The sequence below is a fragment of the Pelmatolapia mariae genome, linkage group LG23 (assembly GCF_036321145.2).
Source record: "Pelmatolapia mariae isolate MD_Pm_ZW linkage group LG23, Pm_UMD_F_2, whole genome shotgun sequence".
Lineage (NCBI taxonomy): Eukaryota > Metazoa > Chordata > Actinopteri > Cichliformes > Cichlidae > Pelmatolapia > Pelmatolapia mariae.
The window spans coordinates 32,873,647-32,892,012 of record NC_086246.1 but is presented as its reverse complement, the minus strand read 5'-3'; the positions used below and the strand labels follow the sequence as shown (position 1 = coordinate 32,892,012).

Sequence of the window (18,366 nt, the reverse complement as noted above, 5' to 3'; positions counted from 1 at the left end):
GTTTTCTGCATTTCCGCCTACTGCATTCCTGGGAGAGAACAACAGAACTTGTTAAGAAGCTCATTGTATTAGTAAGGGGTATTTAAGAGAGCTGTTTTAGTTTGTTATTAGTAAAAATGAATCACCTGTATTTCAGACATTGTCAGATCTTTTTACACCCACACAAAAGCTTCAAATTTCAACTAGTTTTTACTAACTACAGTGGATTTCTTTCTCTCATGTTAGGCGAAGGTGTCAGAGGCCGTCAGACAGATTCAAACCTCTCTCTGGGTTTCGTTCTCTATCAGAACGATCGTTTCTTCCATTCAAAACACTACATGAGGCGACGGGCCACCATCAGGGTCCTGTCAGCCAGCGTCAGAGGGCAGGAACCCAACATAGTGCCACAACATGTGGAGATGATATTCAGGCAAATGGTAAGAAATTCAGCATTTCTACGATAATTACAGTGTGATAGCAATTATTGACTACTGGATTTTTCTCTGGCTATGAGTTTGATATTTCCTGGGTATCTCAGGAGGATTGCTTTAAATCCAAATGTGTGTTTCTAAACTACATAACTTCCTTATACATGAAATATGGTCCTTGGACCAACTGGTCTTTGATCCAGTAGTTTGAGTTTGTTCTTAACTTAGGATTTACAAAGGGGTTATATATACAATTACCTGTTTTTCAAGTATCTTTATAACTCTGTGTTACCTACATTATAACCAATCTGGTCCTTTTTGGCCACTTAAAATATGTTTACAAAACTATTGTTTTATTTGCATTTTTTTCTGCTCTTAAAGAAGACATTTTTTAACTGTTTAAATAAAGGATGTAAAAAAGTCACTGCCAAAACTGACTGCAGCTTCTGCCTTGTGACAGGAATGTTGTTGGCGGCTCAATATTACTTAATATAATTCATGAGGGATGCATTTGACATATGTTTCAGATATTATAGACCAACAGCTTATTTATAGTAGTTTAAATACAAGCAATCAGTTTATTGGCACAACCAGCCGGGTAGACACAGCGACCGTGACAACCTGATTCAATTTAAGGAACTGAATCATTGGTGCGATTTGTGCTGTGTTTTGGTGATTTGTGCAAGAGAGCAAACGTGTGTGACATAATTAGAGACATGGAGCTGGGAAGAGAGGACACTCTGCTTATTCCTAAGTTATAGTATATTATATATAAACGTGCCTGTCCACTGGTTTATTACATAATCACGTGGAGGCAGGGGCACACCACAGCACAAGCATAATCCCAATCCATTATAAGATTGTGTTGTACATTGTTATCTCTCTCTCTCTCTCTCTCGACAGACAGACAGACAGACAGACAGACAGATAGATAGATATTAGTAAAAAACATCAAGAGATCTAAAAAAAAGGAACACACCATGGCACATGTTTAAAAAAGTAAGGATCATTCATCAAAGTGATTTATTATTAACATAGACATAACATTATTTTTTTTACTAAAAAAAAATACATGTTCAAAGCACCACATCAACCTGATATCTGACAGAACTGTCACGTGATTTTAAACAGAAGCTGTTGGCTCAGTTCTGTAGAGTGGGAAATCATAATAAAAAGGTGCTCATTATAAGTTGTAGATTCAAGCTACTCTTCATATTTTTGGCCACCAGATGTCACCAAAGAGAACTGTTGGCCATCACTAGTGTTAAGTTAGTCTCATCTCAGTGTCATCGCTTTATGCGTTTACGTCCTTCCCTGCATCAAGCTGTATGTCTGGAGTCTGGGTCTCTGTTTCCTGTCTTATTTTCATAGTTTCTTGTCCAGTGTGCATTGGGTTGAGCTTTGCTTCCCCTGGCATTAGTCAGATTTAGCTCACCTTTGAATTGAATTTGAATAATGTGATGGATGATTGTTACAACCAAACCCAGAATAGACACTTTGTAAATCAAAGTTGTGGATTTCTAAACCTGTGTGCTTCTGTTTCAGGACATCAATGGGACGTCTCTGTACGACTTCTCCTGTGTTTTCTGGAACTACAGTCAGAAGGACTGGAGCACCAGCGGCTGCTCTAAAGGAAACACTTCAGATGGACTCATGAGATGTTTCTGTAACCACACCACTAATTTTGCTGCTCTTTGGGTGAGTATCACAAGTTTGCAGGTTCACAGCTATAAGGCTACAGCTTGCTTAACCTTGGTCATGAACTAGCTCCAGATGTAAACTATTTATATTTTATGGCATGATTAAATCCTATTTGTTTTTCAGTCATACAGAGAGAACTACGAGTATGCGAAAGCTCTGGATGTGAGCTCCAATGTGGGACTTTCTCTTTCTATTCTGGGTCTGGTTGTGACGATCATTTATCACATTAAAGAAAAGTAAGTTTGGGTTACTTCACAGATTAGAAATGACATTTAATTATGTTGCATTTAAATTCTCTCATCACATTTACCACTCATCACTTCTAGTTGTTATTTCACAAACTGAAACTTGCTTGGATCCAACAAACAGTATAATTATAATAAGGGTTGATTATTTTCTTATTTTATCTGACTAATTAAAGTCCTAAACTGGTAAAACCAGGGTCTGTAGAGTCTGTAGTAAAAGCAGTATTTTAAATTCAGGAGAATTTTGGGAGGGATAACTGGGGTATGTTTTCCCATTTGTAAGACCTGAAAACCAGTAGTAACCAATAAAATTTTTTTGTTTAAGGTTAGTTTGTTTAAGTAAGAAAATAATTATATTTTCAGCGAAAAAGAAAAAAATGTTTTTTATTTGTTTGATTTTAAGCCTTAATATCAAAGAAAGAAGTTGCAATGTCAATTCAAAATATGAAAATATATTATACTGACAAAAAAATCTAATTACATAGAGAAAAATATCTGTAATAAGAAATATTTATCATTACATTTAAAGCAAAAAGATGTGCTTAAAACCAAATATGATTTCATTGAATGTACGGGCTTTACAAATGGGCTTACATTTTTGTGTTTTTCTTTTAGAAATACAAAAGTTTAAAAATATTAAAACTTTGTTGTTTTTTCTCTCTGTAGCTTCTTCAGGAAGTCTCGTGGGCAGCAAAGTAACCTGAATTCAAAGCTGGCTCTGCTGTGCATCTACCTAAGCCTGCTGGCCTTCATAATCACCTTCCTCTCTGGAGTCCAAAACTCCAGCAGACAGAATGACACTAAGGTGCAGGGTGATGATCGGACCAACGACCTCCTGAACTCTGATGAACACATAGAACCGGACCGCGGCTCTTGTACGGCTGTAGCGGCTCTGCTGCACTTCCTCCTGATGGCCACCTTCATGTGGAACAGTGTATACAGCACTCAGCTGGTGCTGCTGGTCCGGTCAATGCGCCGCAGCCTGCCAACACACTGGACTCCACTGAGTGTGACTCTGGGATGGGGTAGGACATGCAGAAAGAAAACAAAAATGCCAAATTTGAAATATTTTTAAAAATACATTAAAGCAACAAGGGTATAATTGGCTGTTTTTGACTACTACCTCTACATTTCACCTTTAAAAACTCTTTACTTTGCCTTGTTTGGTATTATTCTTTTCAGCACAACCTCACGTGTCTGAATTTACAGTTATGTTTTCATTTTGACTTATTGTATTTGCACAATTGATCTAAAATCAGACAAAAAACATAAAATCCAAGTAGAAAAAGTTATATTTTTTACTGTAACAACCACAAACATGTTTTGTGCTGTCCTCGCCCTGAGTCTCTTAGTTTCACCAGCTAGACAGCGAGATAACGATGCTCCAATAACCAGACTTATTTTCCTTTTTGCGCTGATTTATTGAAGAATGGCCTCTGACCATTGCCTTCTCTTTGACCATCGTAAAACTGAAAGTACAAAATACTGTATTAGCTAACTAACATTGTAAACTAGCTTGTTACACTCTTACTGCAAGCTAACAAGATGAAACTTCCAAATGTACAAATTATCGTACCATTTTTACAAAAAACAAAAGATAATAATTATTTTATCGTCATTCGTACTTACAGACATAACTTGTCCAAGGCAACAACATTTTAAGGTCCGTATCAGCTTAGAACGATAACATTACGGCATCACTTTCCGCCATCTTTGATTTCTTCTTCACGTTCTCATTTTTTTCCTTCCCAAAGTAACCAAACCCATATTACAAAGCAGCCACTAGAGGGAGCTCTAGGGCAGTTTACAACTATAATATCCAGTTTAAGTTATAAAAGGCAGAACACTCCCCGCCTGGTACAATACGATTGTGCCACTACAACAAACTTTTCTGATAAACATTTAGAACAGTTTACGGCTATTACAAACACACTTATTTATCACTTGATAAAAGCAAAACCATATCAGCGATGGGTCTCAAAAACACTTTTTCGTTTCCATCCTTCACAGTCTTTACTTCTGCTTTTCGAACCTTATTGTCCTTGCTCTCAAATGTTTTTACGACTTTTCCCATGCACCAGTTATTTCTATGTGCAAGAGCATCTTTCAATAACACAACATCACCAACTCTTATGTTTGTTTTCTCATCAGTCCATTTTCTCCTTTGCTGTAGTGTTGAAAGATATTCACTTTTCCATTGTTTCCAAAAAGAGTCTGCGAAACACTGTACTTGCTTCCATTGCTTTGAGTAGAGGTCTGGCGGTCCAAAGCTTTCTGTTGGTGCAGATAATGCATTGACCTTTTGTGTAAGGAGCATTGCTGGAGTGAGAAGGTTTGGTTTGTCTGGATCTGTTGAGACTGGTACAAGTGGTCTTGCATTCATTATTGCCATTACTTCTGCCATGAATGTACTTAACACTTCATGCGTCAGTTGGACATGTACGGCTTTCAACAGAATACCATCTAGGATGCGCCTTGCCACTCCAATAAGTCTCTCCCACGATCCACCCATGTGTGACGAGCGTGGAGGATTAAACAGCCATGTGCATCCTTTTTCTTGCAGGTATGAGTTTAGTTCTGTGTCCTTGTGATCAATTTGCAACTCATTGCATGCTCCAACAAAATTTGTACCTCTATCAGATTTGAGTATTTGAGCAGGTCCACGGATGCAGAAAAATCTCCTTAACGCATTGATGAAGCTGGATGTTTCTCATCTCTTGATAGGTTAGCAGGTGCCAATCGACCTCCTAGTCTGAGGAGCCCATCTTCATCAATAACTGGATTTAACCTTTGAAGACGGCTTTGTTTTGGAAATGGCTGATTTTCTTTTATGCATCTGTACTCTTCCTTGAACGTTTCACTTTGTACTGTGTGAATGATGAACTTTGCTGCTTTAGACACTTCATCTGCGGTGTTAGTTTCACTGAAACACTTCCAGACTTTACCTTCTGTGTTTGTTTTCTTGAATGATGCTGCCACACGTTTTAGTGATGCAATAGTGCGACACAATCTCATCCAGTGAGAGAATCTTTCAAAACGGCATGGCTCTAGCTGTGTTACTGAGGCTTTGGTAGCAAAACTTGTTATATCAGGTCTGATCTCTGCATCTGTGTCAGGATCGATCAGTGTGAAACTATCACAGTGAGACTTCTCTATGTCATGTCGTGTCAACAAGGAAGGACCACTAAACCAGTTCGTGGAAGCCAATGCAGAAGCTGCAATCGGTCTAGTGGCTGTGTCTGCTGGATTGTCACTAGTGGCTATGTAAAACCACTGTGCTGGATGTGTAGTCTTTCTGATTCTAATCACTCGGTTAGCCACGTAAGTGTAGAACCTCTTTGTGTTGTTGTGTATGTAACCAAGAACGATTTTACTGTCTGTGAAAAATCTGACAGTGTCTACTTCAATGTCAATCTCATCTCTAATGAGTTCGTACATCTCTACAGCTAACACTGCTGCACATAACTCCAATCTAGGAACAGTGTGAGCGGGTCTTGGGGCTACTTTGGACTTGCCCATGATGAAACCTGTGTGCCACTGACCTTCACCATCAAGAGCTCTCAGATATGCCACTGCTCCTATGGCCATGGTGGAGGCATCTGAAAATATGCACAGTTCTTTTTTCACAGCAATGGCCTGGGAGAATGGGAGGTAGCACCTCGGTATCTGTAGCCGCTCAAGATCCTTCAATGAGCTTCTCCATTTGCTCCATTCATCTTCTCTTTCTGCAGGAAGTGATTCATCCCAGTCCTTTTGCTCTGAGGTCAATTCACGGAGAAGAGCTTTTCCCTGCATTGTGATGGGTGACACGAAACCCAGCGGGTCATACAGACTGTTAACAGTGGCCAAGACACCTCTCCTGGTGAACGGCTTTTGTTCAGTGGTGACGTGAAAGGTAAAACAGTCATTTTTAAGATTCCACAGTACCCCCAAGCTCCTTTGCAGGGGTACGTCGTCCAACTCTAAATCCAAGTCTTTTAGATCCTTGGCTCTCTCAGCAGCAGGAAACGCTTCCACTACTTTGTGGTCATTAGAGGCTATTTTATGTAGCCTTAAGTTTGACTGTGCCAGCATCTTTTGAGCGCTTGTGATCATCTCAACAGCTTCTTCCACTGTTGCTGTGGATGCGAGACCATCATCAACATAAAAATGTCTCATTACAAACTGCTTTGCATCATGTCTGTGCTCTTCTTCTCCCTCGACTGCAGCACGCCTCATACAATAAATAGCCACAGCTGGGGAAGGGCTATTCCCAAAAACATGAACCCTCATTCTATAGTCACAAATACCTTGGTCGGGATCATTATCTTCATACCAAAGGAACCTCAGATAATCCCTATGATCCTCTCTCACTTCAAAACAATAAAACATTTGTTGCACATCAGCTGAAAATGCTACAGGCTCTTTCCTAAAACGCATAAGGACACCTAGTAGTGTGTTATTTAGGTCGGGTCCACTTAATAAGACTTTGTTAAGGGACTGTCCTTCAAATTCTGCACTTGAGTCAAAGACTACTCTCAGCTGATTAGGTTTTTGTGGGTGGTACACACCGAAGGATGGCAAGTACCAGTGTTCTTTGTTTGAGTCCAAAGGTGGAGCAACTTCTGCATGGTCATTGTCCAGCATGTTTTGAATGAATTCGATATATTGTCTTTTCATTTCAGGGTTCCGGTCCAGTGTCTTTCTGAGAGATTGGAGGCGCTTGAATGCTTGCTCTCTGTTACTAGGAAGCTTTGGTCTTGGAGAGCGGAATGGCAAAGGCGCCACCCAGCTGTTACATTCGTTTTGATACACCTCCTTCTCCATGATGTCAATGAAGTCTTTGTCCTCTACTGACAGTGCTGGTTTGTCGTCATCTTTTGTCCTGTCAAAAACAGTTTCTCCCAGTTGATTGGTGTTTGTGTTTCCCCTGTCCTTTTTGGGGTTAGCTGTGGTGTTTAACTGGTCTTTGATTTGAAACGTGTTAGGACATGGGCAGAGGTAAGAAGCACGGCCATTCTGAAGAATATGTGTTTTGAGAACACTCACATTAGGAGGCTTATGCGTCTTCCCCATGCAGGCTTCCCCAACTATAACCCAGCCTAAATCCAAACGCTGTGCATAAGGCGTATTGTGTGGCCCATTGATTCTCTCTCTGACTTTGTGTACCTGTATAATGTCTCTTCCCAAAAGCAACAGAATAGGTACTTGTTCTTCTACAGGAGGTACTTTTTCAGCTACCTTCTGTAAGTGTGGGAACTTCATGGCCACTTGTGGAGAGGGAATCTCTCTCCTGTCATCTGGAATCATGTCACATTCAATCAGGTTTGGGAGTGGGAGCTTCACTTTACCATCCATTGACTCAATCATGAAGTTTACTGCTGTTCTGCCGACATTATCTGACAGTCCTGAGCATGTTCTGAGCTTGTAAGTCTCTGAGCGTGTCTTAATATTAAAGAGCTCAAAAAACTGAGACTTAGCTAGTGACTTGTTACTTTGTTCATCAAGCACTGCATACATCTTTCTAGCCCGTTCTTTTTCGCCTTCTGGATAGACTAACACAGGACTTATTTTTGAGCATGAATGTGGGCTATCTGCATCACCACAGACTTCTGTGCATTTGGAAACAACTGAGGCAATTGCACTATCCTGTGTCTCCCCGCCATCATCTTTATCAGCTTCAGAGCTCTCAGCTGGAGCAGGGGGTGGACCTGGATGTAGCACTGCTAAATGCCTGTCGCTACCACAGTCCATGCATTTTATTTGAACCCTGCAGTCTCTTGCTAGATGTTGAGTAGAGCCACAGCATTTAAAACAGATTCTGTTCTCTTTTAAAAATGACTTGCGCTCATCTATGGGCTTTGCTCTAAAACTCTTGCACTTTTTAAGAGGGTGAGGCTTCTTATGTATTGGGCATACCTTATCAGGGCTTTCTATTGGCTTGCTGTAACTATTTTGAGGTGAACTAGTGTCTGTAGGAATGTCCGTTTTGTGTACACTAATCACTTGCCTGTTACTGCCTCTGAAGCTTTTCTCCTTCTTGAAACTTGTGTCGGCAGGAGGTGTGATGACGAAGCTTGGGTCGTTTCTTATTTTGGCTTGTTGTCTTACAAACTTGGAAAAGACACTGAAAGGGGGGAAAGAAACTTTATGTTCTTCTTTGTACTTTGCTCCTGCTGCAATCCATTTTTCCTGCAGTCCATAGGGTAACTTTTCCACAATGGGTTTGACTCCGCGAGCTGTGTCCAAATATGAGAGGCCTGGTAGGTATCCTCCATCTTTTGCACATTCTATTTCCTGCAGAACATCACCCAGCTCTCTTAACTTTGTGTTGTCTCTGTTGTTTAGTTTGGGAAACTGTTCAATCTTTTTTAACAGTGCATTTTCTACCACTTCTGGAGATCCATAACATTCCTCGAGTCTTTGCCACACAAGGTTGAGAGCTGCAGCTGGATTAAAGACATGGACTGATCGGATTCTTTTGGCCTGCTGACCAGACTCAACTCCAAGCCATTTGACCATTAAATCTAGCTCCTCTTGAGCTGTAACATGCAAGTCTTTAATAGCACTTTGAAATGATGCCTTCCACGCCCAGTAGTTTTCTGGGTGGTCATCAAACTGCAAAAGTCCAGTACTTAACATTTCCCTCCGTGTCAGGTACCTTGTAATATCCTGGACACCCTGTATCTCTGTTGATGTTTGAAGAGTGTTGTACGGATAAGGTTTGGGGGAATCCAGTCTCTCTCTCTGTTGTGTTTGGAGTTCCACTTTAACATTAGCCTTTTGAGCACTGTGTGAGCCGTCATTGTCTGTCTCTGCATTCATAGCCATTTCGCATTGTTCACGTGCAGCTTTGTGACAGGCAAGTGGATCTACTTTTAGTTTGAATCCTTCAAGGCAAATATCTGAGTGTTTTTGTACATACTCTGCTGTGCGTTGTTTTGGACTAGCAGGTGGTCCCACCAATGGATAGCGCAGTTCACTTTTTGAGAGTCCCTCCTCCTCTTCTTCATAAACTGCAACCTCTGCTTCTGCAACTGCAACAGCCTTTTGACAACTCAAAACATGTAAATTAGCCTCAAGTTCAGTTTTTTGTTTCATTATAGCTGCTTCTCTTTCTGAATACACCAGCTGTGCACGTGCAATCTCTGCTTTTGCTCGTGCTTTAAGTGCTGCAGAACTTGTGGATGAACGCTTGGATGTACGCGAACGTCTAGACTCCGCCTGTGTGTCTGCGTTGCTTGCATTATCCTTGTTCTCCATATCATCTGCGTTGTGCGCTTGTTCTGTTTCTCTTTGGTCTGGTGTCTCTTCCTCTTCTGGAAGATCCAGTTGATATTGCTTTCCTGACCGTAGGCTCATACAGTGGGGCAAAAAAGTATTTAGTCAGCCACCGATTGTGCAAGTTCCCCCACTTAAAATGATGACAGAGGTCAGTAATTCGCACCAGAGGTACACTTCAACTGTGAGAGACAGAATGTGAAAAAAAAATCCATGAATTCACATGGTAGGATTTGTAAAGAATTTATCCGTAAATCAGGGTGGCAAATAAGTATTTGGTCACCTCAAACATGGAAAATCTCTGGCTCCCACAGACCTGTAACGTCTTCTGTAAGACGCTTTTCTGTCCCCCACTCGTTACCTGTATGAATGGCACCTGTTTGAACCCATCATCTGTATAAAAGACACCTGTCCACAGCCTCAAACAGTCAGACTCCAAACTCTGCCATGGCCAAGACCAAAGAGCTCTCGAAGGACACCAGGAAAAGTATTGTAGACCTGCACCAGGCTGGGAAGAGTGAATCTACAATAGGCAAGCAGCTTGGTGTGAAAAAATCAACTGTGGGAGCAATCATCAGAAAATGGAAGACATACAAGACCACTGATAATCTCCCATGATCTGGGGCTCCACGCAAGATCTCATCCCGTGGGGTCAAAATGATCATGAGAACGGTGAGCAAAGATCCCAGAACCACACGGGGGGACCTGGTGAATGACCTGCAGAGAGCTGGGACTAAAGTAACAAAGGTCACCATCAGTAACACACTAAAACGGCAGGGAATCAAATCCCGCAGTGCCAGAGGTGTTCCGCTGCTGAAGCCAGTGCATGTCCAGGCCCGTCTGAAGTTTGCCAGAGAGCACATGGATGATACAGCAGAGGATTGGGAGAATGTCATGTGGTCAGATGAAACCAAAGTAGAACTTTTTGGTATAAACTCAACTCGTCGTGTTTGGAGGACGAAGAATACTGAGTTGCATCCCAAGAACACCATACCTACTGTGAAGCATGGGGGTGGAAACATCATGCTATGGGGCTGTTTTTCTGCCAAGGGGACAGGACGACTGATCCGTGTTAAGGACAGAATGAATGGGGCCATGTATCGTGAGATTTTGAGCCGAAACCTCCTTCCATCAGTGAGAACTTTGAAGATGAAACGCGGCTGGGTCTTCCAACATGACAATGATCCAAAACACACCGCCCGGGCAACAAAGGAGTGGCTCCGTAAGAAGCATTTGAAAGTCCTGGAGTGGCCTAGCCAGTCTCCAGACCTCAACCCCATAGAAAATCTGTGGCGGGAGTTGAAAGTCCGTGTTGCTCGGCGACAGCCCCAAAACATCACTGCTCTCGAGAAGATCTGCATGGAGGAATGGGCCAAAATACCAGCTACTGTGTGTGCAAACCTGGTAAAGACCTATAGTAAACGTTTGGCCTCTGTTATTGCCAACAAAGGTTATGTTACAAAGTATTGAGTTGTATTTTTGTTATTGACCAAATACTTATTTGCCACCCTGATTTACGGATAAATTCTTTACAAATCCTACCATGTGTATTCATGGATTTTTTTTTCACATTCTGTCTCTCACAGTTGAAGTGTACCTCTGGTGCGAATTACTGACCTCTGTCATCATTTTAAGTGGGGGAACTTGCACAATCGGTGGCTGACTAAATACTTTTTTGCCCCACTGTAACTGATGCGCTGAAAATAGCTCCTCGTGGTTGTGCCCGCTGCGCTAATGTCTTTTTACTGTGCTGTCCTCGCCCTGAGTCTCTTAGTTTCACCAGCTAGACAGCGAGATAACGATGCTCCAATAACCAGACTTATTTTCCTTTTTGCGCTGATTTATTGAAGAATGGCCTCTGACCATTGCCTTCTCTTTGACCATCGTAAAACTGAAAGTACAAAATACTGTATTAGCTAACTAACATTGTAAACTAGCTTGTTACACTCTTACTGCAAGCTAACAAGATGAAACTTCCAAATGTACAAATTATCGTACCATTTTTACAAAAAACAAAAGATAATAATTATTTTATCGTCATTCGTACTTACAGACATAACTTGTCCAAGGCAACAACATTTTAAGGTCCGTATCAGCTTAGAACGATAACATTACGGCATCACTTTCCGCCATCTTTGATTTCTTCTTCACGTTCTCATTTTTTTCCTTCCCAAAGTAACCAAACCCATATTACAAAGCAGCCACTAGAGGGAGCTCTAGGGCAGTTTACAACTATAATATCCAGTTTAAGTTATAAAAGGCAGAACATGTTTATTGAATCATATTTCATAACTTTAAATGCAAATATACATTTTTAATTTTAAAATCATATGCACAAGTTTTGCAAGTTATTTGCAGCCATTTACCTTTAAAACAAAAATTTCAAACTATTTACATAACAATCAGCTGTTCTGCATTCAATAAGATGCCACACAAATTATTTGTACCACTCCAAAAAATAATTTCTGTCCACTATAAAGTAGAACATCACAAGCCTGATACCTGCAGGTCTGACTGCAGCAGGTGTGTCACTCCTCCTGTTTTCTACCTGGAGACAGCAGTTGCCTCATTATTCTGACACACAACACAAAATTATCCACAACACTACGCACTAACTACACAAGACAACACATGAACTACACACTCCAAACACGCTACATGTCACAAATCTCTCACATCTCAAAACTCGCTCTCTCTTTTTTTCTGCTGTCTTCCTTTCTCTCTTTCTCTTTCTCTCTCGCCATCCTAAAACTTCCCCTTCTTCCTAAACAACCAAATGTCATGTTGCCATATCATTTTTTGATTAGTCGACATGGTACATTTTTCCACCAACAAGAAAGGGGTGTTTTTTGTTTAGTTTTTTCTTTTTTGGTCATAAGCAGAGAGTGCTTGCTAGCGCTGTCCTTGGACAGTAAACGTGATGAAACTATTGAGGAAAAAACAGTGACCACTGGCCTGTAGGTGTAAATAGACTGCAGAGTCCTGGCCTGACGAGGTAACTTTTCTGTGTTGTGCCATCCGCTTCGCCAGAGGTTGTTTGGTTTTCCCGATGTATAAATCCTGGCAATCCTCCTGGCACTTAACAGTGTACATAATGTTACTCTGTTTGTGTCGGGGGACCTGATTCTCGGTGCGGACCAATTTTTGGCGCAGCGTGTTTTGGGGTTTAAAAGAGACGCGGTGTTTGGAAAAAATGTGTCTCAACTGCTCCGATACTCCTGACCCATACAGGATCACTACAGGTTTTCGCTTGGGCAGCGGTTTTCCTTCTCTCCTGGATCGGCTGGAGCTTTCTTTAGGCAGCTTCCCAGCTTTAACAAATGTCCAACTGGGATAACCACATTTACTCAGGGCCTTCTTGATGTGCTGTTCTTCTGCTTCCCTGGCCGCTGTGTCAGTGGGGATGGTGTTCGCTCTGTGTTGCAGCATCCTGATGACACCCAGTTTGTGCTCCAGTGGATGATGAGAGTCAAACCTTAAATACTGATCCATATGCGTAGGTTTACAGTACACACCAGCTTTTAGATGTCCCTCATTACTGATGGAAATCTCACAGTCTAAGAAGGCTAACCTGCCACTTTTCATATCCTCCCTGGTAAATTTAATGTGTCGGTCCACTGGCTTAATGTGATCTGTGAAATATGGTACATCCTGAGATTTGTTTTTCACCGAGGTGTCATCCACATATCTGAACCAATGACTTGGTGGTGTTCCAGGGTAGGATAGCAAAGCCCTCTTTTCCACTTCTTTCATGTACAAATTGGCCACGACGGATGAAACTGGGGAACCCATGGCACACCCATGTTTCCGCCTGTAGAACTGACCCTTGTATGTGAAATAGGTGGAATGAGGATACAGTTTCAAAAGCAAACACACTTAGTCGATGCTGAGAGCGGTCCTGTTGCTGAGGTTGGTGTCATCCCTTAATCTCTTACGAACTATCTCCAATGCTTCTGTGACTGGGATGCAAGTGAAGAGAGATGTAACATATACGAGACCATGGTTTCATCTGCCTCCATAATGACATCTCTCACCTTCCTAATAAAATCCAAGGTGTTCTGGATGTGGTGTTCAGAGCTGCCTACCAGCGGGTTGAGGATCAAAGCCAGAAACTTAGAGATGTTATAGGTGACAGAGTTGATCATACAGACAATCGCTCTTAAAGGTGCACCCTGTTTATGTGTCTTCGGTAAACCATACAGACTTGGTGTAGATTCCCCTGGGTATAGCCTGTGTTATGAGGTTCGTTCAGTAGCATTGTCTTGTTCTAACTGCTTCAGACAATCTATCACCATCTTCCTGTACCTGAATCCTTATTTGACTTATCTAAGAGTCTTAAATCTGGCACTAACAAATAACATCTACGTTTAATAATTCAAAATAAAAACTGAAGTGAGATGAAACATTTTCCAGTGATAAATCCTAAACCAAAACATAGTAAACCTACTCTTGAAGCTAACCGAAACAACTGATTTTAAAAGCAAACACTCTGCTGCAGGACAGATGGTGGTCTGCCTGTCTTCACCCCAGGGAAAAGGGTAAAATCTCATGGTTCTAGGGGTGGATTGCCCTTCTGATGGTGATGGTACCTGGACCTGGGGTATAGAGTGTGTTTGGGGAGTGTGAGTGTGTGTACAAATAAAATCAAGTCAAATTACTTTTATTGTCACATCACATGTGCAGGTATACTGGTACAACACATGTGAGTGAAATTCTTGTGTGCGAGCTTCACAAGCAACAGAGGTGTGCAAAATGCAATACAATAACATAAGAACGAGCAGAATATAAGAACGGGTAATCTGAGGATTATAACAATAAATATATGTACAAATTTAAGAGTATATGCACATTACTGAATATGTATGCTAAATATGTATATCTACGTGTGTATGTGTGTGTATACATATATATGAAATTAAATAAAAATAAAATATACAGAGGTCGGTTGTTGGAAATGTGCAAAACAAGTGGCATTTGTGTACAGTATGGTGTGCATAATGTTGGAGTTCTGGTAAGTGAAGGTAAGGTGTCTATGAAGTGTTCAGCAGTCTGATGGCCAGATGGAAAAAACTGTCTGTCAGTCTGCTGGTTCAGGACCAGATACTGCATTACCTCCTGCCTGATGGAAGTAGTTTGAGCAGCTTATGGCTGGGGTGACTGGAGTCTTTGATGATCCTCCCCACTTTCCTCAGGCACCGCTTCCTGTAGATGTCCTGGAGGGAGGGAAGCTCACCTCCAATTATCCTTTCCGCATACCGCACCACTCTCTGGAGAGCTTTGCAGTTGTAAGCGGTGCTGTTGCGATACCACATGGTGATGCATCCAGTAAGGATGCTCTCAATAGCACAGTGGTAGAAGGTCCTGAGGATGCGTGGGTTCATGCCGAATCTTTTCAGTCCCCTGAGAAAGAAGAGGCGCTGCCGCGCCTTCTTCACTGTTTTGTTTATGTGTACTGACCATATGAGATCCTCCGCCAGATGTACACCAAGGAAACGGAAGCTGCTCACTCTCTCCACAGCAGCTCCGTTGATGGTGATGGGGTATTTGCTTCTCTGCACCTCCAGAAGTCCACGATCAACTCCTTTGTCTTTGCAACGTTGAGGGTAAGATGGTTGTCTCTGCACCAGTGGGTCAGGGCGCTGACCTCCTCACTGTAAGCCGTCTCATCACCTTTGGTGATAATACAAGAACGCTCACGCACACAGGTGTGCACACGGGTGCTCACAGACACAAACTATTTCTTTCTTGGCTGCTACCTCAAAGCACAGCGTGTGCTGTCATGCACTTGGTGCTGCGCTATAACATTCAATATTTAGTATTTACTGTTAGTTACACTTATCTAGTTTATTGCTGTAGTCTCCCTATTGTGTTGCTCTGTTTTTCCTTGTTTGTTTGTTGTTTTTTTTCTTTCAACAGGTGATCCAGCAGATTTTTTAATGTCTTGTCTCACTGTTCCTCTTCCCCTCTGTTTTTCTTTCCCTCCCTTTCTTTCTTTCTCCCTTTCCTATCCCCCAGTCATGTCTGTCCCATCTGTAATAACTTAAAGTAAAATGAAATAATAATAATTAAAAAAAAAAAAACAGTAACAAAGGTAAATCAAGTGGACCAATAGCTAGAATGATCCACTTGGTACAAGTGGGCATCTTTCTCAGCCTTTAGACAATAATTCTGATTGCTAAAATACCAAACAAGACATGCAAAAATAAAATAAAATAAATAAAATAAAATAAAATCAAACACCCCAAATAAAAGTTAAAGTTCTTTTTTCAATATTTACATAAGTAAAGAAAAAGTAATACATTTATAGAAAAAACGTGAGTAAAAACGTTGACTTTAATATCTGGCCCACTTAAAATATTGAATTGAAATCTATTTCAACTGCTGTTTTGATTTATTGTGTCCTGTTAGGAGTGCCAGCCTGTTTCATGGTCATCACACTGGCGGTGAGCTACAGGGTGGACAATCCTCTGGGATACAGACAAGAGGAATTGTGGGTAATCATTGCTGTGATCATTTCTATTTATTATTTATCTATTTAATATGTGCTTTGATTACCAGTTCAGTCATCGTCTTGTCCAAATGTTTTTGACATTTCTATGAAATTTGCCACCTCACAGTTTAATTTACAGTTTATAAAGTATTTATAAAGTTTTGATCAACATAGACAAAAAGTATTTTTCTTAATGCTTCTTTTATCCTCTCATTGCAGTTGTTGGCTGGCAGCGTTGGATAAGAAGCAGCAGTTCAACTTTGGGAAGCCAATGTTTTGGGCTTTCCTTCTTCCTATTGGCCTGATCCTGATTTACAACATCGTCCTGTTGGTTCTCACCTCCATGGCCACGTGCAAAGTTGATACCAGACTGACCAGGTAACATCTAAAGCTGCTGTCGTCCTCTCACTGCTGACTTCAAGCTAATTAAAAATGAATCCATGAAGAAAGAAAAAGTCGGAATATTACTAGGCTTTTGAGTATAATAAAATGAAAATGTATATTAATACATTAACTGCATCTTAATAGGCATGGTGTAAAAAAATTCCACAGATGAATCATTTCTGCCACGCTTCTATTTGGGTTTTAACTCTTTCTGTTTTTACTGCAGCAACAAGAAGCCGTCTTTAAGGAGGAAATTCCTCATCAGTTTGTCTCTGGCGGTGTTACTCGGTCTGTCCTGGACTCTGGGATATTTTGCTCTCCTTAATTCAGGAAAAGCATACCTGATCTTCAGTATTTTGTTCTGCATCTGTACGACCACACAGGTACGACTCCTTCCACCATATTTTAGAACTGAGATTAAAGGTTTCATGAGCTTCTCAGACTTCAGATAAACACATAAATTACAAAAAAAAAAAAAAAACCCAAACAAAACAAAACAAACGAGAGGTAATTGTTGAAAGTTTCTTTAAACCTGTTTCTTCCACAGGAATTTTTTTTTTAGAAATATATTATATATAGTGCCAACTTGATCCCTTGAATAGAAATAGGTTGATGAAGAGTCCTGACACATCAGAGTTTCTTTGAGGTTAGCAACTGACTGTGAGTGGCTGCAAATCTGGTCCCCATCTTCAAAGCAGCAATTTCAAAGGCAACGCAACTGCACACGGATTTACTGCACACGGAGGCAACCATTTTTGTGGCACTGGGGTCTCCAACTGTTTTCTTTAGTGCTAATGTAACATTAGGCAATCCGAAGTTGATAAAATGTATTATAAGAAAAAGCTATGATTTTATTAAATGTAATATTCTGAAAACATCTTAATGTATTTTATAAAAAATAACAGTAGTGATTTTTTAGAAGTCAAAATAATCCAAACAATAAAACAGTCATATTTCAAAAATAAACTATGACAGAAGCAAAGTGGTTCAAGTTCTACAAGAAGTGTGGAATTTTTGTTTATTTTTATATTTATTCTTATCAAGTGAAAAATGAAAAAGCTAAAAGAATTTAAGAATTTCATCAACCTCATCATCTTCCCATTCTGTCTTTAAGGGTTTGCAGATTTTCATTCTCTTCACAGCCCGAAGACGGGCTTTCAGAGCCACAATTTCACAGTCCATGCAGTACATTTCCTCAGTCAACATCCCGCTCAACAGCAGACAGTACAATCTGCAGAGAAAGTGGAAGAACTGCAATATGAACCAATCAGAGACCTACAAGGATCTGAGTGACATCGAAGTGACCACCAGCAAAACCCTGTAGGACCCGAGGAGGACTTACAAATTTTTTTTTCATGCAACAGGACAGAGATCCTAAGTCCAGCAGAAAATCTACAACAGTAAATCAAGATGTTGCAATGGTCCAAAGTCCAGACTTTAAGTCGGCCAAAATTCCTCAACGATGATGTGAAGGATAGACAGTTATTACTAAAAAATAGTGATTTAATTTAGTTTTTTTTGCAATTATCAATATTTTGTGATTTCATGATTTATAAAGTGACATGGAAGATTCCCATAATCTTTCGTCTTTCAAAACAAAAACAAATAAAATAAAATAACTTTTACTGACTTTTACTTTCACTTGTGGCAACAAAGTGAAACCAGAAAACAAAACCTAATTTTTCAATGTTCAAAGCTTAATGCAGTAAATGCAATTGAATCATTATTTTTGCTTTAATTTTTAAACAGTGTTCATCTGTGTCCATCTGCATCAGTTTGACAGCTTGATGTTTGCTATCAGTAGCTGATACTGTAACACATTCATTGGATATTTAAACCTGTGTGTGTGTCTGCCGTCACTGATCCACTAGAGGGCACC

General features: G+C 40.6%; 1 protein-coding gene across 1 annotated transcript; it reads left to right on the top strand.

The window, feature by feature from the left end:
- Positions 1 to 317: 317 nt before the first annotated feature.
- LOC135932322 (adhesion G-protein coupled receptor G7-like) lies at positions 318 to 17,811 on the top strand. The gene is made up of 8 exons (XM_065469769.1): positions 318 to 416; positions 1,953 to 2,105; positions 2,232 to 2,344; positions 3,020 to 3,378; positions 16,022 to 16,103; positions 16,323 to 16,481; positions 16,714 to 16,870; positions 17,602 to 17,811. Exons 1-8 carry the CDS (start codon positions 318 to 320, stop codon positions 17,809 to 17,811), a joined length of 1,332 nt encoding a protein of 443 aa, XP_065325841.1.
- The last annotated feature ends 555 nt before the right edge of the window (positions 17,812 to 18,366 follow it).

Coding starts and splice junctions, on each gene's coding strand:
- LOC135932322 (XM_065469769.1), top strand. CDS start 318: ATGAGGCGACGGGCCACCATCAGGGTCCTGTCAGCCAGCGTCAGAGGG. Junction 2,106..2,231: donor CTAATTTTGCTGCTCTTTGG/GTGAGTATCACA, acceptor TTTGTTTTTCAG/TCATACAGAGAGAACTACGA. Junction 16,104..16,322: donor GGATACAGACAAGAGGAATT/GTGGGTAATCAT, acceptor CTCTCATTGCAG/TTGTTGGCTGGCAGCGTTGG.